Here is a 25,169-nt window from a genome sequence, read left to right as displayed (position 1 = left end):
GCGACCTTTTGCCACATTTCAGGCTTCAAACATAAAGATATAAAACTGTATTTTTTTGTGAAGAATCAACAAGTGGAACACAATCATGAAGTGGAACGACATTTATTTGGATATTTCAAACTTTTTTAACAAATCAAAAACTGAAATTGGGCGTGCAAAATTATTCAGCCCCCTTAAATTAATACTTTGTAGCGCCACCTTTTGCTGCGATTACAGCTGTAAGTCGCTTGGGGTATGTCTCTATCAGTTTTGCACATTGAGACTGACATTTTTTCCCATTTCTCCTTGCAAAACAGCTCGAGCTCAGTGAGGTTGGATGGAGAGCATTTGTGAACAGCAGTTTTCAGTTCTTTCCACAGATTCGATTGGATTCAGGTCTGGACTTTGACTTAAACATATCCAGGTGTTAGAATGGCTATTTTTGAACCATTCCATTGTAGATTTTGCTTTATGTTTTGGATCATTGTCTTGTTGGAAGACAAGTCTCCGTCCCAGTCTCAGGTCTTTTGCAGACTCCATCAGGTTTTCTTCCAGAATGGTCCTGTATTTGGCTCCATTCATCTTCCCATCAATTTTAACCATCTTCCCTGTCCCTGCTGAAGAAAAGCAGGCCCAAACCATGATGCTGCCACCACCATGTTTGACATTGGGGATGGTGTGTTCAGGGTGATGAGCTGTGTCGCTTTTACGCCAAACATAATGTTTTGCATTGTTGCCAAAAAGTTCAATTTTGGTTTCATCTGACCAGAGCACCTTCTTCCACATGTTTGGTGTGTCTCCCAGGTGGCTTGTGGCAAACTTTAAACGACACTTTTTATGGATATCTTTAAGAAATGGCTTTCTTCTTGCCACTCTTCCATAAAGGCCAGATTTGTGAAATATACGACTGATTGAGTCTCCCACCTCAGCTGTAGATCTCTGCAGTTCATTCAGAGTGAGTGGCTGCATCTCTGATCAGTCTTCTCCTTGTATGAGCTGAAAGTTTAGAGGGACGGCCAGGTCTTGGTAGATTTGCAGTGGTCTGATACTCCTTTCATTTCAATATTATCGCTTGCACAGTGCTCCTTGGGATGTTTAAAGCTTGGGAAATCTTTTTGTATCCAAATCCGGCTTTAAACTTCTTCACAACAGTATCTCGGACCTGCCTGGTGTGTTCCTTGTTCTTCATGATGCTCTCTGCGCTTTTAACGGACCTCTGAGACTATCACAGTGCAGGTGCATTTATACGGAGACTTGATTACACACAGGTGGATTGTATTTATCATCATTAGTCATTTAGGTCAACATTGGATCATTCAGAGATCCTCACTGAACTTCTGGAGAGTTTTCTGCACTGAAAGTAAAGGGGCTGAATAATTTAGCACGCCCAATTTTTCAGATTTCGATTTGTTAAAAAAGTTTGAAATATCCGATAAATGTCGTTCCACTTCATGATTGTGTCCCACTTGTTGTTGATTCTTCACAAAAAAATAGTTTAATATCTTTGTTTGAAGCCTGAAATGTGGCAAAGAGGGCCGAATACTTTCGTAAGGCACTGTACATAAAGCCAACAAATAAAAACATTGCAGCCTGCAGGTAGAAAATATCCTGATTTTTAAAAATAAATATCCTATAAAACACATTGTGTGCATGACCTGTCTGCAAGGAACTGAACATTGTACTGACCTGACCTTCGGGCTAGCAAACTTGCAACATTGTATAAAATATTCTAGGCCCTTGGTTCCTCTCACCAGTAATCCCCGGACAGCTAAGAAATAATCAAGTAGGCCTAATTTATGACATTTTCATCGGATCCTGACCCCCCCCCCCCCGACTGGGAGCGTGCTGGACAGATTTTTGAAATGGGATAGGAACAGTCAGTCTAAATGGATGTAAATTTATTTTTAAACAGACTTTGTTCACTTGCTGTTTTGAGGCATAGAAATAATTAAAAAGCTCCACAGTGATGGTGAGTTAAGAGAATCAGAATGAGTATAACACCCCCCCCCCCCTTTATAGGACTACATTAATGTGCAGGCCAGGTAGCCTAGGCCTGCTGCTAATGGTAAACAGGCGTGTGTGTCCTTACTCAAGATTGACATGTGCGGTTCAAACAAAACACTCTGAATGTTTTCTCTCTTTTATTCTTGAATTTATGACCATTTCAAACTGAGTTGTAGGTAAGAGTCATCATATCAGATGTACCAAAAAATGCATATAATTGAATTCTCATGCTTTATCTACTGGAGGAATTTATAAACTATTTGTATGAAATGAATGGACATCAAGTTTCTTGCTATACCACAGCTGTCAGGTGGATGGATTATCTTGGCGAAGGAGAAATGCTCACTAACAAGGGATGTAAACACATTTTGTGAATTTAGCTTGTTTTGTGCATATGGAACATTTTAGATTTGTATTTATTTCAGCAATCATTGGACCGGCACTTTACATGTTGCATTTTTATGTATTTCTTCAGTGTAGAACATTCTACTACATAGTGTGAATGACAATTTTAATGTTTGTTTTCAGATAATCATGCATTTACATTCCAATTGGGCCTCTTTTGAAACCGCTCTTGAACCGAACTAACGTCTGAGCCTGTTGGATCAGAGGGTGAGGGCCACCCCTCAAAATCCCCCCTCAAAATCAAAAGTAACAGTCAGTATCTTGTGTGGTCACCAGCTGCATTAAGTACTGCAGTGCATCTCCTCCTCATGGACAGCACCAGATCAGCCAGTTCTTGCTGTGAGATGTTACCCCACTCTTCCACCAAGGCACCTGCAAGTTCCCGGACATTTCTTGTGGGAATGGCCCTAGCCCTCACCCTCCGATCCAACAGGTCCCAGGCGTGCTCAATGGGATTGAGATCCGGGCTCTTCGCTGGCCATGGCAGAACCCTGACGTTCCTGTCTTGCAGGAAGTCACGCACAGAACGAGCAGTATGGCTGGTGGCATTGTCATGCTGGAGGGTCATGTCAGGATGAGCCTGCAGGAAGGAGACCACATGAGGGAGGAGCATGTCTTCCCTGTAACGCACAGCGTTGAGATTGCCTGCAATGACAACCAGCTCAGTCCGATGATGCTGTGACACACCCGCCCCAGACCATGACGGACCCTCCACCTCCAAATCGATCCCGCTCCAGAGTACAGGCCTCGGTGTAATGCTCATTCCTTCAGAGATAAACGCGGATCTGACAAAACAGCGACTCATCAGTGAACATGTGCCAGTCCTGTTTCGTTCAGCAACGGTGGGTTTGTACCCATGGCCGACGTCGTTGCCAGTGATTTCTGGTGAGGACCTGCCTTACAACAGGCCTACAAGCCCTCAGTCCAGCCTCTCTCAGCCTATTGCGGACAGTCTGAGCACTGATGGGGGGGATTGTGCGTTCCTGGTGTAACTCGGGCAGTTGTTATTGCCATCCTGTACCTGTCCCGCAGGTGTGATGTTCAGATGTACCGATCCTGTGCAGGTGCTGTTACACGTGGTCTGCCACTGCGAGGATGATCAGCTGTCCGTCCTGTCTCCCTGTAGCGCTGTCTTAGGCGTCTCACAGTACGGACATTGCAATTTATTGCCCTGGCCACATCTGCAGTCCTCATGTCTCCTTACAGCATGCCTAAGGCATGTTCCGCAGATGAGCAAGGACCCTGGTCATCTTTCTTTTGGTGTTTTTCAGAGTCAGTAGAAAGGCCTCTTTAGTGTCCTAAGTTTTATAACTGTGACCTTAATTTCCTACAGTCTGTAAGCTGTTAGTGTCTTAATGACCGTTCCACAGGTGCATGTTCATTAATTGTTTATGGTTCATTGAACAAGCAATGGAACCAGTGTTTTAAACCCTTTACAATGAAGATTTGGATTTTTACAAATCAAAGATCTGAAGTTTTTTGGGGATTTTTACGAATTACCCTTGAAAGACAGGGTCCTGAAAAAGAGACGTATTACTTTTTTTTTTTTTTTTTTGCACCAAGCAGACAACACCGTAATCTTAACAATCGTTAGCATTCCCAAACCTTTTCACTAAGCAACTACTGACTTCTATCTGCTCTGTGGCTGAAAAATGCATATGCTCTGTTAGAGGATAGCTCTCTGACAGGAATAGATTTACGACTCTTTGACATCTGGGTCATTTAACTTCAAAGCACCAGAAAGAGGCTTCGACGCCAATCTCAGATTATGATTATGAAATCGTTTCTGGAGTTGGTAACCAACACAATTTAGCGTTCTTGAAATATTTGATCTCTGAAAAATTAAGCTAATTGATTGCACCCAAATTGGCTTTTTTTAAATTACATTTTTATAAGTTTTTAGATAAAATGTTGGGTGCGACGCAAAGTTTGGTCCAAATCGGATATTAAATTAAAATAGTAAATTTGGTTGCAATCAATTAGCTTAATTGGCTTAATTAGCTTAATTGAACCTAAATTAACTAAATGTTTCAGGAATACTAATCCTACAGGTTTCTAACTACAAATGATTTCAAAAGGATCTGAGATCGTGGGTGTAATGGTATTGCTGAAATGTATATGGGATGACATCTGTTTCCTGTAAAGCTGCAACTCATTGGTGGTTCTCATTCTGGAATTCTTCTTCTCCCAGGAGGAAACAAGCTCCAGACTACCGGGAAAGTGACAGAGGAAGCCAAACCTCCTCTGCCCTCATTGGTCCCCCAGGTTCAGGAGTCTAAGAACGAGTCCTCTGATTCCCTGTCTGCGTCCACCCTGGCTGCCCTGCAGAGTGATGTGCAGCCTGTTGGACATGACTATGTGGAAGAGGTACGGTTGACATCTAGAACAACTGAATGACTGACAGGTGTAGTAGAATGTCCTATTTAAAACACAATAGGTGCTTATTAGAGACATGCTTCTATTTGGCTGTCTATTTCTCTAATGCACACAGCTTTTTGCTCATTTGCATAATTTAATTCCAGCATTTACTGCTAGCATTTAAATACATTTCTTCATTTCCTGCACTACCATTTATTTTGTCTTAGTATTACTCTACAATTTTTTTAAATAATAATAATAATAAGTAAGGACTTTAATAATTATTCTCACTGTGCATTTGAGCCATTTCTTACTTTCGTCACGAGAGTGCGATCGACTGCTTTCTGGGGTTCTGTACTGAAATGTTTGTCGTTGCCCGGGCTGTTAAAATGGACGGGTGGCTATTTGAGACTCACGGTTTTTAGTTTTACAGTATTTCTGGTGCCGCATTAGAGCATGTTGGATGACTGTCATTCATATTCCATTCACCCAGTTCAATGTAAAAGTGACAGGTTTAGGTTACTGTCATTCATATTCCATTCACCCAGTTCAATGTAACAGTGACAGGTTTAGGCTACTATATGATACTAGAATGTTCCCTGTACCCATCATGAGGTTGATACAACCTCTCCTATGAATGAAAGTTTACGACGTGTCCCTCTCGACACAGGTCGAGACAAATTTGAGTTGACAGACGGTGGCACATGGACAGACAGTAACCGCCTTGCACACTCTTCTCTGCATCTAGCTAATCTAGGGTCCACAGTCCAACCGTAGTCCAACCGTAGCAAACGAGAGTTTCTATTGGACAAATTCGGGTATGTTTCTCACCTTTTCTGTTCGTTTCCGTTTAAGAAATGTTTCTCAACATAATCGGTGGAATGAATACACCCGATCACACAAATACAGTTCACTTTCATAGCAGCCACGTTGTATTCCTTCTCACCTTTTCCCTTTGCTTTGTGGACTTCAATGCAGAACACATCAGCTGTATGTGACAAGGAGAGAACCTTTCCAAGCCAAACCTCTACACACAGCTTACATCGTTGTCCCCATATTAGATAACATAACGCCATAGTTAGCATAGCTAATAGAACTAATGTGTTAGTAAACCCTGCATTTTATGCAGTGCTAGCTGAAGCTTATGCTTTCAGTACTAGATTTCTTCTTTTGATTGGGTGGACAACATGTCAGTTCATGCTGCAAGAGTTGGGAGGATATCCTCCGGAAGTTGTCATAATTACTGTGTAAGTCTATGGAAGAAGGTGAGAACCATGAGCCTCCTAGGTTTTGTATTGAAGTCAGTGTACCCAGAGGAGGTTGGAAACTAGCTGTCCTCCGTTTACACCATGGTGCTACCCTGCAGAGTGCTGTTGAGGCAACTGTAGACCTTCATTACAAAACAGTGTGTTTTAATCAGTTATTTGGTCACGTGATTATATTTAGTTTAATTTGGGGCGGTATGTGGCCTAGTGGTTAGTGTTGGGCCAGTAACCGAAAAGTTGCTGGATCGAATCCCAGAGCTGACAAGGTAAAAATCTGTCGTTCTGCCCCTTAACAAGACAGTTAACCCACTGTTCCTAGGCCGTCATTGAAAACAAGAATTTGTTCTTAACCGACTTGCCTAGTTAAATAAAGAAAATGTAAAATAATGTGTGTGAAATTCAGAGGATGGTCCTCCTCTGAGGAGCCTCGCCTGCTGCCCTGCTGCCCTGACCTCATCCCCCATCGAACACCTTTTGGGATGAACACAGACTATGAGCCGGGCCTAATCGCCCAACACCAGTGTTCCAACATCTAGTGGAAAGCCTTCCCAGAAGAGTGGAGGCTGTTATAGCAGCAATGTTCCGACATGTAATGGAAAGGGGGGGGGGTGTTTGTATACAGGGCACATTTTGAAAAAGAGACCTAGGTCTTCACTGTTGAATAATGAAAGCAGTATCTGAAACACAACTTTTTTAATTTTTTAAAATGTATTTCCTATCTGTAGATTTTAATTGTTTTAATGTATTTCCTGTCTGTAGGTGCGTAACGATGAAGGCAAGGTGATCCGTTTCCACTGTAAGCTGTGTGAATGCAGCTTCAACGATCCCAACGCCAAAGAGATGCATCTGAAGGGCAGGAGACACCGCCTGCAGTACAAGGTTAGTGGAGTCACTGAAGGGCGGGAGACACCGCCTGCAGTATGAAGTTAGTGGAGTCACTGAATGGCAGGAGACACCGCCTGCAGTATGAAGTTAGTGGAGTCACTGAATGGCAGGAGACACCGCCTGCAGCATGAAGTTAGTGGAGTCACTGAAGGGCAGGAGACACCGCCTGCAGCATGAAGTTAGTGGAGTCACTGAAGGGCAGGAGACACCGCCTGCAGCATGAAGTTAGTGGAGTCACTGAAGGGCAGGAGACACCGCCTGCAGCATGAAGTTAGTGGAGTCACTGAAGGGCAGGAGACACCGCCTGCAGTATTTTAACAGGTCGACTCTGGTGCCCACTGTCATGAAACCACAAGTGTTTGGATATCCAGTCAGTCACATTGGTATTTGAAGGTGTGGCTGTCTATCCAGGCCATTTCGGATGACTCTTTTTGGGTAACCCTTAAATGAGACGTTACAGGTGAAAGCCCTCTATCAGAGCTGAGATCAAATCCAATTTTATTCATCACATGCTTACAGTGCATTCGAAAAGTATAAACACACACCTCCCTTGAATTTAGCCGACGCTGCTGCACTGTCCTGCCGTTTACGTAGCAAAAAAAAATAACAGCTCGATGTGTTGTCCTCGTTCAGCCATGACTCAAACAGGATGTGTTGTCCTCGTTCAGCCACGACTCAAACGGGATGTTAGTTCTTCAGATCCCGTTGCTAGGATAGTCTCCAACGGAGCTCATTAATTGGTCACGAGCCCCTTAAACGGTTGCTATGCAACGCAGCGCCATTCTCAACAGCACGTGTGTGTCCTCTCCCCCCCCCCCCCTTCCTGTAGAAAAAGGTGAACCCGGAGCTACAGGTGGAGGTGAAGCCCTCTATCAGAGCCAGGAAGATCCAGGAAGAGAAGATGAGGAAACAGATGCAGAAGGAGGAGTACTGGAGGAGGAGAGAGGAAGAGGAGAGATGGAGGATGGAGATGAGGTATGGAGGGGTGGGGGGGGGGCGTCACTAAAGCCTGTCGCTTCCCAATTGAAACCGTTCACTCATATTATGATAAAATTGTGCCTTTTTTGTTTGTTTTTGTAGTTCAACTTTTTTTTCTGTCTGTTTGTGCGAAGTCTAAAGTTCGATAGCTGAAGTGTACACACCCTTCAGGGGTACTAGTCAACAGTACTACTCCTAGTAGTACAAGGGCCCCGGCCCGAACCTCCCTAGCTAACCCTCTTATGTTAACTGAGTGAACACTAAAGGGGGAAAGGTGGAGAAACTGACTCTTTCTGGTGTGTGTGTGTGTGTGTGTGTGTGTGTGTGTCGCTCTAGACGTTATGAGGAGGACATGTACTGGCGTTGTATGGAGGAGCAGCACCACTGGGACGAGAGACGTGGGGGCCCCAGGATGCCAGGGGACGGACCATACCTCCAGGGGCCTCCTGGCCCACCTGGACTACTGGGGGTTCGGCCTGGCATGCCCATCTCTCAGCCACAAGGACCTGTGGTAGCATATCTACCAGTCCACACACACACACAGATCCACACACGTAGATCCACACACAATCCACCATGCCCATCTCTCAGCCACAAGGACCTGTGGTAGCATATCTACCAGTCCACACACACACGTAGATCCACACACAATCCACCATGCCCATCTCTCAGCCACAAGGACCTGTGGTAGCATATCTACCAGTCCACACACACACAGATCCACACACGTAGATCCACACACAATCCACCATGCCCATCTCTCAGCCACAAGGACCTGTGGTAGCATATCTACCAGTCCACACACACACACAGATCCACACACGTAGATCCACACACAATCCACCATGCCCATCTCTCAGCCACAAGGACCTGTGGTAGCATATCTACCAGTCCACACACACACACAGATCCACACACGTAGATCCACACACAATCCACCATGCCCATCTCTCAGCCACAAGGACCTGTGGTAGCATATCTACCAGTCCACACACACACACAGATCCACACACGTAGATCCACACACAATCCACCATGCCCATCTCTCAGCCACAAGGACCTGTGGTAGCATATCTACCAGTCCACACACACACACAGATCCACACACGTAGATCCACACACAATCCACCATGCCCATCTCTCAGCCACAAGGACCTGTGGTAGCATATCTACCAGTCCACACACACACACAGATCCACACACGTAGATCCACACACAATCCACCATGCCTATCTCTCAGCCACAAGGACCTGTGGTAGCATATCTACCAGTCCACACACACACACAGATCCACACACGTAGATCCACACACAATCCACCATGCCCATCTCTCAGCTACAGGGACCTGTGGTAGGAAACCACCCCATGTACACACACACACACACACACACACACACACACACACACACACACACTAGATGTAATTGCTGCATGATCTAGTGAAAATGCACTGGGGACTATAAGAGGCATCAATCCAGTCCAAGGCAGTGCTGTGGCATTTTAATTGGCCCAAACCCTGTGATGTTTTTATTTTTTACTATACAGACTATTTGAGCCGTTTTTGTTTTGTGTGTTCTCTTGACAGCCTCCCCGTCGCCCGGACTCGTCAGACGATCGCTACGTGATGACGAAGCACACGGCCATCTACCCTTCCGAGGAGGAGCTGCAGGCCGTCCAGAAGATCGTCTCCATCACAGAGAGAGCCCTCAAACTGGTCTCGGACATCACAGATCAGGAGAAGACTAAGGAGACGACTGGGGAGGAGAAAGAGAAGGAGGTCCCAAAGATTGCCCAAGACAGGTGAGGAGGAGGTTGTTCACCCATTTTGAATGTTTTATATTGTTTTTTTCCATCTGAACCACGTTCTATTGATTCCCTGTGTCATTTCTTCTTTTTTTTTTCCCGTGTGATATCTGAGCTGTTGCCTTCGGCTTAACCTGGTCCTACTCTGTTCAGACAAGCCCTGCAAGACCCTGCGTCACTGCATAGCAGAACGTCTACGACAAGCATGAAACTCTGTCTGCTGCTCTGTTTCAAACGTTAATGAACACCTCCCTCCTGTAGAGCTCTGAAGGGGATGTTGTCTGAAGGACTGCTGCTCTGTTTCAGTCTGTTTTCTAACGTTAGATACCTAATGAACACCTCCCTCCTGTAGAGCTCTGAAGGGGGTGATGCGGGTGGGGGTGCTGGCTAAAGGCCTGCTGCTCCGCGGAGACAAGAACGTCAACCTGGTCCTGCTCTGTTCAGAGAAGCCCACCAAGACCCTGCTGAGCTGCATAGTGGAACACCTGCCCAAACAGCTGGTGGTACGCACACACACACACACACACACACACACACACACACTCTACTCTGCACAGCGTCTCTCACTCACACACACACACACACACACACAGTCCACTCTGCATCGCGTCACACACTTCCTTCCTGTGAGCCAGCTGTTGATTTGATTTGGTTGATTGACAGCTGGTGACTCCAGAGAAGTACGAGGTGAAGGGTTCCATGGAGGACTGTTCCATCATCCTGACGTCAGAGGCCGACCCCAAAATGACAGTCACCGTCACCCTGACCTCCCCAAGCATCCGAGAGGAGGAGACCCCTGCCACACCCCCACCACGGGATGGAGGTTGGAAAGACATCGCCCTCCTCCTCTCAGCCCTTCTCTCAGCCCTTCTCTCCTCCTCCTCTCAGCCCTTCCCCTCCCTCTTCTCTCAGCCCTTGCTCCTTCTCCTTCTCTCTGCCACCTAGCTATGGGTGCGTTAGTTTAGTTTGTCCAGGAGCGCTGGATGTGTAGAGTTTACATGTTTTGGGCTATTTCAATAGTCCTAATGTGAAATCTCTGCTCACCTGGGGCCGCTGGGCAAGCACAAATAAATGTACCCTGTAAGATAAATTCCTTTATGTTGATTGATCCTGAAGAGACCTACCCTGGTGGCACTTTAAAAGTGACTTTCTAGTTTGCCCTGGCCACTCAGTGGATTTAATCTATTGGGCATCCAAGCTTCTCGCTCAAGATTTTTTTTAAATATATATTTTTTTTTGTCTTTTAGAAACGCTAGTTGTTGTTAAACTTCAACCAAGGAGGTGCTGGAGCATGTCATGACAGGAGAAGCTGGTTGGTTCATTATCAAAAACAGTACTCGTGCTTAGCATGTCGTATAAACCTTGGGGTAGACATTCTAATTTAGCGAAGTGTTTTTAAAAAATAAATAAATAACTCTCGATATGGAAAATAATACAAGGAACCATTTGGTGAAGAATTCAGATTGTCGCAACACTTAATTTTTTTATTTTGAGTTCTTTTTAATAAAAAATCATAAAAATCTGTGCCGTAAAGGGAAGTCTGCATCAGACTCGTCATTGGAGGGATGAAAACCCTTCCCTCTAGTCATGGTTAGCTCAGCACTCCTTGTGCAGTTCAGATCCTGTTGTAATAGTGCCAGCAGAGTAGATCTTAGATCTCCAACTCGGCTTCGGTGCCCTCTTGAAAAGCTGTCCCTTCACAAACAAAGCATGATCAGTGTTTGACAACTCAGTCTATTTTTCTTTTTTTTGTTCACAGGTAAGATGCATTTTTTTTTGTTTAGGGGTCGTTGGTTTTATTTTTCAGTTGCCAGGACCAACTTTCCTACCGGGTCAATCGTTATTTAGCTCAGAACTACACACATCAGAGAAACGTTTTTTTTTTTCTCTACAGAGGATACCATTTGGACAGGGAAGTGGTGGGCTCACTGAAATGAACTCAAATCGTTCATAGATTGATGTCACCGGGGAGATTTTCAGCAACAAAAAAAAACACAAAAAAAAAAGTTTAGTTTATTTTAGTGTGATTTGGGATTTTGCACAAATAACTAGTGTAGAAAGAAAAGGTTTACAGAACAGACCGTTTTCTAAACACAAACAGGAAACAGGAAGTAGGATCACACGTCCCCCACAGGAAACCAATCATACTTTTTTTTTTTTGTCTGGCAGTGAGGTAGTTGTGAAGTACTGGTGTCCCCCTTCATACCAAAGCCCTTAGTGTTCAGAACGATCGCACTCCATTTCCTTATTGGAGCTAAACCTTCTGTCAGACCCTTTTCGATCACATTATTTTTCCATTTGTTGACAACGGAGGGTTGAAGTAGTGAGTGTTGCCAGGGTGAAATGGACCTCTTTTTTTATTTTTATTTTTTTATGTCCGTCTCAACAATGGAACAATGCATGTTTTGTGGTGTCAAATGTTCCACCCTTTCCAGAAGTGTACACTTGTGCACTCTTGTCAATGGATTTGAATGGGATTGGTGTTCTGTCCCAGAGACTATTTCCACCAGTGGCTAATCCAGTGTCCAGAAATTGAGCAAGTGCACACTTCACGAGAAAAGTTACACAACATGGGTACGTGGCCCACCTCCAGTAGGCCAGGGATGAAGGCTTTTTGGCAGAGGACTCTGTGGTTGGACCTGAGTTAGTAGGAGTAGTATCAGTAGTATCTCCCAACCTATCAGCCAGGTATGACTCACCCCAGCCATGCATGCAGTGATGTCCAATCTAACCATTATTTTTGCTGCGGGGGGAGCATGTTGTTGTTGTTTGCTTTCCAATACGCTGCTGTCACCATAATTTTCCATCTTTCTAACTGGTCCAGCCCCAAAGCCCTCTGAAATGTATGAGAGGTTTCCAACCCCAGCCAACCAGCTCCTGAGGAAGGATTTTTGACCAAGGTCCCCTCCCCCCCCTCGCCCCAAACAGCTAAACACTATGCCACACCTACCATTGCCACACCACTCGCTGTTAGTAGCAACTCCGTTCACACGCCAAGCAACAAGTCATTACTGTTCACAGATGGACTTCAGATTCTGTCTCTCCTTTGTTTGTTCTACTTATATATATTTTATTTACTTATATATTTATTTATTTATACCATGACCCATTGGAATCCACCTACACTGTCAACTCGGTAGAGGATAGTAAGACTGAAATTGACTAATGATTGGCGTATCATTGCTTACATTAACGAGTAAACTTCTCTGTCAGGTGTTGCATTTCAACACATTACCAATATATTACAGTTGAGGTTGTTGTTTTTGGGGCTATATGATCACTGTTGGGACAACTAGGTCAGCCTTCACACAAGACCTAGGCAAGAGTTGTCTGATAATTCTCTGGCTGTTGTAGCTCTGTGGTTGAACTCATCCTGCTTCTATTTTGGTCAGCATTTTACGCCAGTCCCATAATTGACAATCTCCCTAACCTAACACAACCAAACACCTCACACCAATGTGAATCTAATGTTACATTCATGACACTAGTAATATTGAGGTGAGTTCAGGTTGCTGGTCGTTCATTTGGTTCATTTGGCAGAAAATAAATCAAAGAGTAGTTAAATTCCTAGTTCCTTCCTGAAACCCTGAAACTTGGTATGTGTGGCAATGTGTTTGTCTTTAAGCCCAATGAGTCTTGCTTTACCTGGTCAAACACCCGTTCCTCCTCCTTCCTCTTCCTCACCACAACCACCAACCCAACCGACCACCATTTTGACAATTGGACTCATCCGTTTTTTAGATGTAACCTTGGTGAAAGACCCAGAGGACGTCTTGGACAGGCTAAAATGCCTAGCCGCTCTGGCGGCTCTGCGGCACGCTAAGTGGTTCCAGGTTCGGACACATCCATCTTACTTTCTTATTGTAGCCTTATGAGATGCATTTATTTTTTATTTACCTTTTGGGTTTGTAATTAATTTTTTGAAGGAATTATTTAATAATGAATTTTAAGCATCAACAAAACTGATTTTCCATTTATAAATACAAAATATTCAAGGATGCCACCCTTGTAATGATAATGTCTTTTGACCAGATTTGACTATTTAATCTTTAGGATATTTATTCAGTTGAACTTTAGAATTGTTTAATTTTCTGGTCCCCAAAAAATTGGAATAAATGGCATTCCTTTTGTTTTTCCCCTTGGCTCTATAACAGACTGTTTTCTTAGTGTTAGCACATTATTCCATAAGGCTGCAGAGATATCTTTGTCATCTGATAAGAGCTTCCATGTTGAGCATTTGTAGCTTTTTTATTTTCTGTTAGTAGAATGATGGGGATTGAGAGAAGGGACATCTGATTAGTTTACTGTGTCGCTGCTATGTCCGAAAAGCAAACGCACAGGCAAAGTAAAGCAGATTCCCTCCACTCTCTGTCCCCTATATCTTCTTTAGTACCGGCCTGTCTGTGGAACACCTGGAACAACCTGAGAAGTCAAAGTTTATAAGATGACAAGGAAACTAAACCTACATTTTTCTTGTTTCATCTTGCAAACTGTGAACTCTCTCGCTCTCTTTTCACTAACGTTACGAAGAGGTGAAATACTCCTGGAAATGGCAGCTGATTCCCAACCAATTACGGCCATTTTTAACAATGCTTCAATCAATCAACCAATCACAAGCTTCCATTGTGCACAGTAGTATTTGGACCTCTGACAGACCTGTTGTAATGTGTGTGTGTGTACCGGTGTATATATATATATATATATTGTGTACTATGATCCCTTGTTGTCTGCTCCAGTCTCTTACTGTCACTAAACTAAACGTGTCGTTGCACCGCAAGGCTAGGGCCAACGGACTCCAGTCCTGCGTGATTGTTATTCGAATCCTGCGTGACCTCTGTCAGAGGGTCCCCACGTGGTCCTCCTTCCCCAGCTGGGTGAGTTCGTTGTCAGGCTTGATGTTTCTCTTTATCTTCAACGTTATAAAGTGATGGCGGTGTTCCCTCCTAATGTTTTTTTGAAGCAGAGGGAGTGTAATAGAAATGACTTCTCATGCGTCCCTAGTCTTTCCAGACTGGAATTAAAAGCCAGAAGGACCTTTTGAAATGCTTTACTGACCTGTACATTATCCTCTCCTGTGATTGGTGTCTTTTCTCCAGGCCATGGAGCTGCTGGTAGAGAAGACCATTAGCAGTGCCTCTGGCCCCCTGAGCCCAGGCGACGCACTCAGACGAGTCTTCGAATGTATTTCCTCTGGGATTCTGCTCCCCGGTAACCATGACAATGTCGTTTTTGTTTTTTGACTGATTGTGATAGACTATTTTGACCAGGGTCTAACATGTACTTTCTGGTCCACTAGTCACTGTGGCAGGTAGATTTTAAAACATTTACTAGCCAAATTTAGTTTCTGCTTTAATGTTTCTAAATCAAGAAATGTATTCGTAAGAATTAGTCGTATAAAGGCTACATTTCATAATCGTTTTTTTGTGACCTCTGTCTTTTCAACAAAAATTATGAAGACAAAAATGTTCAGCTGTCCCTTTAAGGGGCGGGAGGTTGCCGTGGTAACGTAGCCATTTGAGTCACCTGTCACCCGTGGGGATCTGACTAGGGCGTCTCTTTGCGATCAGTTGACGCAGCAGACTCAAACTAACAAACTAACATTGATAAACAAGCAAGTTTGCGAACAAAACCAATGTAAATAGCCAAGAAATATGAGGACAGTCATTTTTGTAGACTTTAGTGTAAATTAGACTTATGCCGGTGTGCAGCACCTCCACTATTTCACACAGGGCAGGAGGAGTTGCTGCGCGAGGCTGGATATATAGGATTCGTATTTCTTTGTGCAATTAGCAGCTATGAAACAACCGCAGGAAAAACTTTGAAAACGGCTACTGTAGCATTCTAACCTTAATGTGCTCACGCTTGACTAATATTCTCTAGTGTAACGCCCCGGTGTAATGCCCGCACTGTAGAGCCCTTCAAATGGACCACCTGCCAACGTGGCTGGTGGTATAGACATTCTTACCTGTCAGTACCAGTGTTTATCTTCATTTTATACCTGGATTTTGACCATCATGGCCGACTATTTTTGACGATCCTGATAGACCCCCCCTCCCCTCCCTCCGGTGTTGTGGGGTTAGCAGAATGCTGATGGGTGTCGGTCTGTCCTCCTAGGTGGTCCGGGATTGGTCGACCCGTGTGAGAAGAACCCCACTGACACCCTGACAACCATGGAGGAGCAGCACAGAGAGGACATCACCTCAAGTGCCCAGGTACTTGTACTGATATAGAATAAATCCTATATAATGTACACGTTATAATAGCCCCCAGAAAGGATCATTTGAGCCGTCAATAGAAGGTACTGGCCATCCAACATGCATTGTAATGTTTTTTTCCTTAAAAGTTTTGAGACTTGTTGGAAAGCAGTATAAACTCATCGTCTAACTAAAATGGTCGTACTTGATACCGCTGCCAAATCATTTTATATAAACCATAATGACCCAGTAACCGATGACCATGAATATAGTCTTCATTTAACCTTTTTATTTAACTAGGCAAGTCAGTTAAACAAATATTTACTTATTTATTTACAATGACGGCCTACCAAAAGGCCTCCTGCGGGGACGAGGGCCTGGGATTAAAATTAAAATGGTGTCTGATTTGTAATCCTGTGGTACTGATCCTCCAGAAGCACATATTGATTTGTCACGATAACGGCGCAACAACAGATCCTTGAGGTACACCATAAATATAATGTACTGTGTGTAGTTATTAGGCTGACTCGCTGTGTCTCTGTCCAGTTTGCTCTGCGGCTCCTAGCCTTCCGTCAGATCCACAAGGTGCTGGGCATGGACCCACTGCCCCAGATGAACCCTCGCTTCAACGTCCACAACAACAACAACCGCAAGCGTCGCCGCGACATCGACGGGGCGGACGGCTTCGAGGGCGAAGGGAAGAAGGACAAGAAGGATTTCGACAGTAGTTACTAGGACCTGTCCTTCCCAGTCACCCCTTATTCATTTAACGTAGTCTGTGGCCACGTTCCAGACAGACTACAATGCAGTCGCCTGGATAGGTGTTTTAAAAATGTGAGTTAACCGCATCGTATGATAAGATATGCAATGTTCTGATACCAGTTTGCGCAGTCACACGCCGTCATTGGTTGATTCCCGTAGAAAGACTGCCATGTAGTCGGCCTGAAACGCTTGCCTATATGTACATTTTTTTATTCTGTTGTCTCTGATATTAAAAAAAGGGGTTTGTTTAGAATTTAAAGACCACATCGGATAGGGCCTGGTCCTGTCAGCCATATAGACTAGCGACGCGTTCATTAGGGCACACGTTTTTAAATGTTTTGCAACGAAAAAAAGAAAGGAAAAAAAGTTCTAATTCGGACACTTTTCAAACAAATGTCAGTGTTTTCTTCCGTTTGTTGCCTAATAAATAAGACCCTATTTTGTTCTGCAGCTCACTGTATAGGCTTACTGCAGCACCCAGTTTGTCCACGATGTTTCTGTTTTGGCTAGCGATTGATACGCCCTGTGGTTGGGACTTAAACTTCTCCTTCCAAGCTGATACTACTTGTACCCTCTGCTTCTCCATGACAACGGGGCCTCCTCAGCATCTACTCCTTTTTTGACCCCCCCCCCTCTTATTTTCGGGACCGACTTCCCAGGTTGAAGTTATGAAAAAGACTCATCTAATCAATCTGGAGGATCATGATACGTGTTACTACCTAACATGTATGTTATTTCTAGTTGCATACAGTCAGTGTTGGTTGTTAGTGAGAGAGTTTAATACCTCGTTGTAAAAGCCCATAATTCGCCAGTAATGTTTTATTTTCCTAATAAGCTGTCATTTTGAATATGGTTTCTTTTTTTCTTAAGTGGCATAAAGTGGTGTAAAATCTATAGTCTTGTCCTCAATAAGGCCAGACTGCAATGTGTTCTAATGTTTAACACAGGCCCCCGTTATACTGCATTATCTGAAGAAAAAACTGATTTCTTATTCGTTGTTTAGTAATGCAGTTATTCTCTAACATGTGAAAATATACCTTTAAGAATCTCGCAATGGATCAAAAAAAAAAATTTGGTTTGTTGAAGAGTGCGCATGTTTTCAGACTTCTGTTATTTTATGGCTTTTAACAAGTTTTGGTTTTTACAGATTAATTACAATGGGAAATGTAATGGCTTGCCCCTAATCTTGGTTTAATGTTGTATACATATAGTTTAATTTGAATAATCTATAGAAAATGAAAAAACAGTTGAGTAAAAAAAAAAGTGTAACGTTGATGTTGTAATTGAGGTTTAAATGTAGAGCCACTCTTTGATGCCTGACTGTCAGCCTCTGTCTCAGTACCTGCTTTACCATGGGCAGAATAAAGACATTTCCTCAATTAAGGACTCGTGGTGAAGTTTGTGTTTTTTGCTCTCTGTTTCAACCTCACAGCAGGTCTCATTTTAGTACACGGACTTGAGAGTAAAGGTAAGCTCTGAGACAATAAGCTAAATAGTTTCTGCTCGATTTATTTCATCTTTCTCTAGTAAACTGTTCTAGTGGGGCCTTTCCTTTTGACTGATTGGTCAGATCCTACAGGCCTTAGTTTTGTTGTACCTGGTCTACTGGTCAGTCGCGTGGTCAGGTGCCACAAAAAGGGACTTAAGAAAATTGCAGTTGTCTCAGAACAGGGCAGCACCACTGGCCCTTGGATGTACACAGAGAGCGAATATTAATAATATGCATGTCAGTCTCTCCTGGCTCAAAGTGGAGGAGAGATTGACTTCATCACTACTTTTATGAGAGGTATTGACATGTTGAATGCACCGAGCTGTCTGTCTAAACTACTGGCACACAGCTTGGACACTCCTGCGTACCCCACAAGACATGCCACCAGAGGTCTCTTCACAGTCCCCAACACTATGGGAGGCGCACACAGTACTACATAGAGCCATGACTACATGGAACTCTATTCCACAGTACTACATAGAGCCATGACTACATGGAACTCTATTCCACAGTAGTACATAGAGCCATGACTACATGGAACTCTATTCCACAGTACTACATAGAGCCATGACTATATGGAACTCTATTCCATAGTACTACATAGAGCCATGACTACACGTAACTCTATTCCAAAGTACTACATAGAGCCATGACTACAGAACACCTATTCCACAGTACTACATAGAGCCACGACTACATGGAACTCTATTCCACAGTACTACATAGAGCCATGACTCTCTATTCCACAGTACTACATAGAGCCATGACTCTCTATTCCACAGTACTACATAGAGCCATGACTACATGGAACTCTATTCCACAGTACTACATAGAGCCATGACTACATGGAACTCTATTCCAAAGTACTACATAGGGCCATGACTACAGAACACCTATTCCACAGTATTACATAGAGCCACGACTACATGGAACTCTATTCCACAGTACTACATAGAGCCATGACTACATGGAACTCTATTCCACAGTACTACATAGAGCCATGACTACATGGAACTCTATTCCACAGTACTACATAGCCATGACTACATGGAACTCTATTCCACAGTACTACATAGAGCTATGACTACATGGAACTCTATTCCACAGTACTACATAGAGCTATGACTATATGGAACTCTATTCCACAGTACTACATAGAGCCATGACTCCATGGAACTCTATTCCACAGTACTACATAGAGCCATGACTACATGGAACTCTATTCCACAGTACTACATAGAGCCATGACTACATGGAACTCTATTCCACAGTACTACATAGAGCCATGACTACATGGAACTCTATTCCACAGTACTACATAGAGCCATGACTACATGGAACTCTATTCCACAGTAGTACATAGAGCTATGACTACATGGAACTCTATTCCACAGTACTACATAGAGCCATGACTACATGGAACTCTATTCCACAGTACTACATAGAGCCATGACTACATGTAACTCTATTCCACAGTACTACATAGAGCCATGACTACATGGAACTCTATTCCACAGTACTACATAGAGCCATGACTACATGGAACTCTATTCCACAGTACTACATAGAGCCACGACTACATGGAACTCTATTCCACAGTACTACATAGAGCCATGACTACATGGAACTCTATTCCACAGTACTACATAGAGCCATGACTACATGGAACTCTATTCCACAGTACTACATAGCCATGACTACATGGAACTCTATTCCACAGTACTACATAGAGCTATGACTACATGGAACTCTATTCCACAGTACTACATAGAGCTATGACTATATGGAACTCTATTCCACAGTACTACATAGAGCCATGACTCCATGGAACTCTATTCCACAGTACTACATAGAGCCATGACTACATGGAACTCTATTCCACAGTACTACATAGAGCCATGACTACATGGAACTCTATTCCACAGTACTACATAGAGCCATGACTACATGGAACTCTATTCCACAGTACTACATAGAGCCATGACTACATGTAACTCTATTCCACAGTACTACATAGAGCCATGACTACATGGAACTCTATTCCACAGTACTACATAGAGCCATGACTACATGGAACTCTATTCCACAGTACTACATAGAGCCATGACTACATGGAACTCTATTCCACAGTACTACATAGAGCTATGACTACATGGAACTCTATTCCACAGTACTACATAGAGCCATGACTACATGGAACTCTATTCCACAGTACTACATAGAGCCATGACTACATGGAACTCTATTCCACAGTACTACATAGAGCCATGACTACATGGAACTCTATTCCACAGTACTACATAGAGCCATGACTACATGGAACTCTATTCCACAGTACTACATAGAGCCATGACTACATGGAACTCTATTCCACAGTACTACATAGAGCCATGACTACATAGAACACCTATTCCACGTCGGGTAACTGATGCACCTTATGGGACGGAAGCAACACAAAGGCACAGACACATGCATGAATACACACACACGATAACATACGCACTATACACCCACGGATTTAGACCTGTAGATATGTGGTGGTGGTGGAGTAGGGGCCTGAGGGCACACGGTGTGTTGTAAAAATCTGTGAATGTTTTTAAAATGGCATAAACGGCCTTAATTTTAATGGACCCCAGGGAGAGCGCTAATGGGGAACCATAATAAATACAAACACAGACTGGTTGTTTAGCAACAACCCACAGATGGGTTGGTTGTTTAGCAACAAAACTGACACGAGCACAACTTATGGAGCAAAACACACGGTTGGCTTGACAACTTATCAACTATTTTAGTCTCAATGTTTATTGGTACCGAACATATACACAATGAGCACTTTGTATCAAACGCATTAGTTGGTTAGCTAGTGAATTTTTTGGGGGGACATATTAGCATAGAAATCTATATGATTACAAAATGACATGTTTTCAATAACGAGAAGAGCTGAAACGAGCCACCTATACGATTACCCACATGGCAGAAGCTTGTTGCTGCTCGCGGTCTGACCGTTCAGAATCATAATGCATGCGTCCTCGTCAATGCGCCTTTTGTGCCATTGTCAGCCATGTCTATAAGTAATAGGCAAAATAATCATATTGATCCCTGCAAAAACAAAAAGCCAGTTCACAGCATATAAGGTCATATCAGTTTTGTCTTACCTTAAAAGATCGGAGGAATCCACACAACGGAACAGACTAGAGCTGACAGGCTCATGAAACCATACTAGTATTGTATTTGCAGCGATAAACAAATGTTTGTTCAATGTTTGGAAGGTGTAGGCTACTGTAGGCTTGCTGCATCTAAATGACAACCCATGATCAAGTTCGTATTCAATATCGACATTGGCCAAAGAGCTCTATTTTCATTTCATCTGACTAAAGCACCGGCTCTAATACAAGTGCCAGTGCTGTTTGGCAAATTCCAGGGTGTTTTAATAGGATCCCCATTAGCTGTTGTGAAAGCAGTAGCTACTCTTCCTGGTGTCCACACAGAACATGAAACATAATACAGAATGACATAATACAGAACATTAATAGACATGAACAGCTCAAGGACAGAACTACATACATTTTTAAAAAGGCCCACGTAGTCCACATATCAACACATACACACAAACTATCTAGGTCCAATAGGGGAGAGGTGTTGTGCCGTGAGGTGTTGCTTTATCATTTTTTTGAAACCAGGTTTGTTGTTCATTTGATCAATATGAGATGGGACAGAGTTCCATGCAATAAGGGCTCTATATAACACTACGTTTTCTTGAATTTGTTCTGGATTTGGGGACTGTGAAAAGACCCCTGGTGGCATGTCTGGTGGGATAAGTGTGTGTGTCAGAGCTGTGTGTAAGTTGACTATGCAAACAATTTAGGATTTTCCACACGTTCATGTTTGTTATCAAAAGAAGTGATGCAGTCAGTCTCTCCTCAACTCTTAGCCAAGAGAGACTGACTGCATAGTCTTTATATCAGCCCTCTGATTACAATTAAGAGCAAAACGTGCCACTCTGTTCTGGACCAGCTGCAGCTTAACTAGGTGTTTCCTTGCAGCACTGGACAATAATCAAAGATAAGACAGAACTAGAGCCGGCAGGACTTGCTTTCGGGGAGTGTGGTGTGAAAATCTCTTTATTACAGAGATAACTTTCCCCATCTTTGCAACCATTGAATCTATATGTTTTGACCTTGACAGTTTACAATCTAAATTAACGCCAAGTAATTTAGTCTCCTCAACTTGTTCAGCAGCCACACCATTCATTACCAGATTCAACTGAGGTCTAGAACTTAAGGAATGATTTATACAAAATACAATACTCTTAGACAGACTGCAACTCTTTGTTAAGGGTTTCAGTGACTTCATTAGCTGTGATTGCTGATGCGTATATGGTTGAATCATCAGCATACATGGACACACATGCTTTGTTTAATGCCAGTGGCAGATCATTGGTAAAAAAAAATAGAAAAAAGTAGAGGTCCTAGAGATCTGCCCTGTGGTACACCACACTTTACATGTTTGACATTAGAGAAAACCCTTTGAGTTCTATTAGATAGCTCTGAATCCACGATATGGCAGAGGTTGAAAAGCCATAACACATACGTTTAAAAAAACAGTTTATGGTCAATAACATCAAAGGCTGCACTGAAATCTAACAGTACAGCTCCCACAGTCTTATTATTATCCATTTCTTTCAACCAATCATCAGTCATTTGTGTCACTGCAGTACACGTTGAGCGCCCTTCTCTATAAGCACGCTGAAAGTCTGTTGTTAATTTGTTTACAGAGAAATAGCATTGTATTTGGTGAAATACATTTTTTTTATTTCAACAGTCCGCTAAGAGTTGGCAGCAACCTGATACAGTTGAAGCCGGAAGTTTACATACACTTAGGTTGGATACATTAAAACTCATTTTCCAACCACTCCACAAATTTATTGTTAACAAACTATAGTTTTGGCAAGTTGGTGAGGACATCTACTTTGTGCATGACACAAGTAATTTTTTAAACAATTGTTTACAGACAGATGATTTAACTTATATTTCACTGTATCACAATTCCAGTGGGTCAGAAGTTTACATACACTAAGTTGACTGTGCCTTTAAACAGCTTGGAAAATTCCAGAAAATTATGTCATGTGTTTAGAAGATTCTGATAGGCTAATTGACATCATTTGAGTCAATTGGAGGTGTACCTGTGGATGTATTTCAAGGCCTGCCTTCAAACTCAGTGCTTCTTTGCTTGACATCATGGGAAAATCAAAAGAAATCAGCTAAGACCTCAGAAAATAAATTGTAGACCGCCACAAGTCTGGTTCATCCTTGGGAGCAATTTCCAAACGCCTGAAGGTACCATGTTAATTTGTACAAACAGAACGCAAGTGTAAACACCATGGGATCACGCAGCCGTCATACCGCTCAGGAAGGAGATGCGTTCTGTCTCCTCGAGATTAACGTACTTTAGTGTGAAAAGTGCAAATCAATCCCAGAACAACAGCAAAGGACCCTGTGAAGTTGCTGGAGGAAACAGGAACAAAAGTATCTTTATCCACAGTAAAACAAGTCCTATATCAACATAACCTGAAAGACCGCTCAGCATGGAAGAAGCCACTGTTCCAAAACTACCATAAAAAAGCAATTTTTGGAGAAATGTCCTCTGGTCTGATGAAACAAAAATAGAACTGTTTGGCCATAATGACCATCGTTATGTTTGGAGGAAAAAGGGGGAGGCATTGCAAGCCGAAGAACACCATCCCAAACGTGAAGCATGGGGGTGGCAGCATCATGTTGTGGGCCACTGAGGCGTTCCTGTGACATGGTGGACCTCAGGTAGGATTTGATGAGCTTCAGCTTTGAAAAGCTTCACACTGGAAGAGTGAGAAATTCTGAGAGCAGTCCACAAATGTGGATACATTTCTGAGAGCTCTCTTTTGTGTATAAATATCAGCAGCTCAAGCAGGGTCATTATTATTATTTGACCCTGCTGGTCATCTATGAACATATTGGCCATGTTCTGTTATAATCTCCACCCGGCACAGCCAGAAGAGGACTGGCCACGCCTCATATTCTGGTTCCTCTTTAGTTTCTTCCTAGGTTCTGGCCTTTCTAGGGAGTTTTTCCTTGCCACCGTGCTTCTACACCTGCATTGCTTGCTGTTTGGGGTTTTTGGCTGGGTTTCTGTACAGCACTTTGAGATATCAGCTGATGTACGAAGGGCTATATAAATACATTTGATTTGATTTGTTTGGGGTTTTAGGCTGGGTTTCTGTACAGCACTTTGAGACATCAGCTGATGTAAGAAGGGCTTTATAAATACATTTGATTTGATGCTTTTCGCTGGCAAGTCAGACAAATTCTTCAGTTCCTCTGCCATCCAAGTCTGAGTGTTCTTTATAGTGTCACACTAAGGGTCTCACGTTGTTCTGTCAGCTCCTCGTTGGAGAGACTTAGGAAGGTTGACAGCACTTCTCTCCCACATTTTCCAATGAGGAAAATCTTTCCTGAAGGGCTGAGGTTGCAGCATCATCAACGACATTGAAAAATGTCCACCTCCAGCTTCTTCAGGGCATCACTCAAAGGCTCATCAAATGATTCGTATGAGAAGTGCTGCTTTGTGGACCTCAGCCTTTTTTGTTGTAGAACGGCCTCTACATTCATACCCTCGTATATATCCTTGGCTGACGTTTGTACAGTCATAAAGCCTGTTGCCCTGTAGTAGCTGAGACCTCTCGCTGTCCTTCTGAGAAGACTGACTGCAACATCCACATGCATCCTGGGAGACGGCATCAGCTTGCTCACATGTTGTCTCTGGCTCCAGATGTCAAACCACACCCCTGTACAGATGCTGAAGCGGTATGATCTCACCTCCTCTGACAAGGACTGGGCCTCAACCACAGGGTGTTTGGTTTGATCCCTCACCTCAATCAGTGCCTCTCTCACCGCTGCTGCCTGATACCTCAGTGGCTCTACACTCTTAACTTTACTCTCCCACCTTGTCTCAGTCCACATCTTCAAAGTGATGTCCACATGTTTTTTTTTTCAGGATGGCTCATCGCTGTGT

General features: G+C 43.3%; 1 protein-coding gene across 7 annotated transcripts in view; it reads left to right on the top strand.

Moving 5' to 3' along the window:
- LOC124036675 (zinc finger RNA-binding protein-like) overlaps window positions 1–18,012 on the top strand; it is a 42,622-nt gene extending 24,610 nt beyond the window's left edge. For 5 of the 7 annotated variants that reach the window (XM_046351520.1, XM_046351521.1, XM_046351519.1 and 2 more), the window contains exons 10-21: window positions 4,580–4,755; window positions 6,771–6,890; window positions 7,726–7,871; window positions 8,211–8,385; window positions 9,460–9,674; window positions 10,030–10,180; window positions 10,341–10,500; window positions 13,419–13,510; window positions 14,456–14,551; window positions 14,774–14,885; window positions 15,792–15,889; window positions 16,418–18,012. In XM_046351520.1, coding sequence (XP_046207476.1) covers window positions 4,580–4,755; window positions 6,771–6,890; window positions 7,726–7,871; window positions 8,211–8,385; window positions 9,460–9,674; window positions 10,030–10,180; window positions 10,341–10,500; window positions 13,419–13,510; window positions 14,456–14,551; window positions 14,774–14,885; window positions 15,792–15,889; window positions 16,418–16,606 — 1,730 coding nt within the window. In that variant the 3' untranslated portion in view covers window positions 16,607–18,012. Of the gene's footprint in view, window positions 1–4,579; window positions 4,756–6,770; window positions 6,891–7,725; window positions 7,872–8,210; window positions 8,386–9,459; window positions 9,675–10,029; window positions 10,181–10,340; window positions 10,501–13,418; window positions 13,511–14,455; window positions 14,552–14,773; window positions 14,886–15,791; window positions 15,890–16,417 lie in introns of those variants that run through there. The other 2 variants (XM_046351522.1, XR_006838943.1) reach the window with 2 other exon arrangements.
- The last annotated feature ends 7,157 nt before the right edge of the window (window positions 18,013–25,169 follow it).

This window comes from Oncorhynchus gorbuscha, linkage group LG05, assembly GCF_021184085.1.
Source record: "Oncorhynchus gorbuscha isolate QuinsamMale2020 ecotype Even-year linkage group LG05, OgorEven_v1.0, whole genome shotgun sequence".
Lineage (NCBI taxonomy): Eukaryota > Metazoa > Chordata > Actinopteri > Salmoniformes > Salmonidae > Oncorhynchus > Oncorhynchus gorbuscha.
The sequence above is the reverse complement of the archived record's forward strand: the minus strand, read 5'-3'. Positions and strand labels throughout refer to the sequence as shown.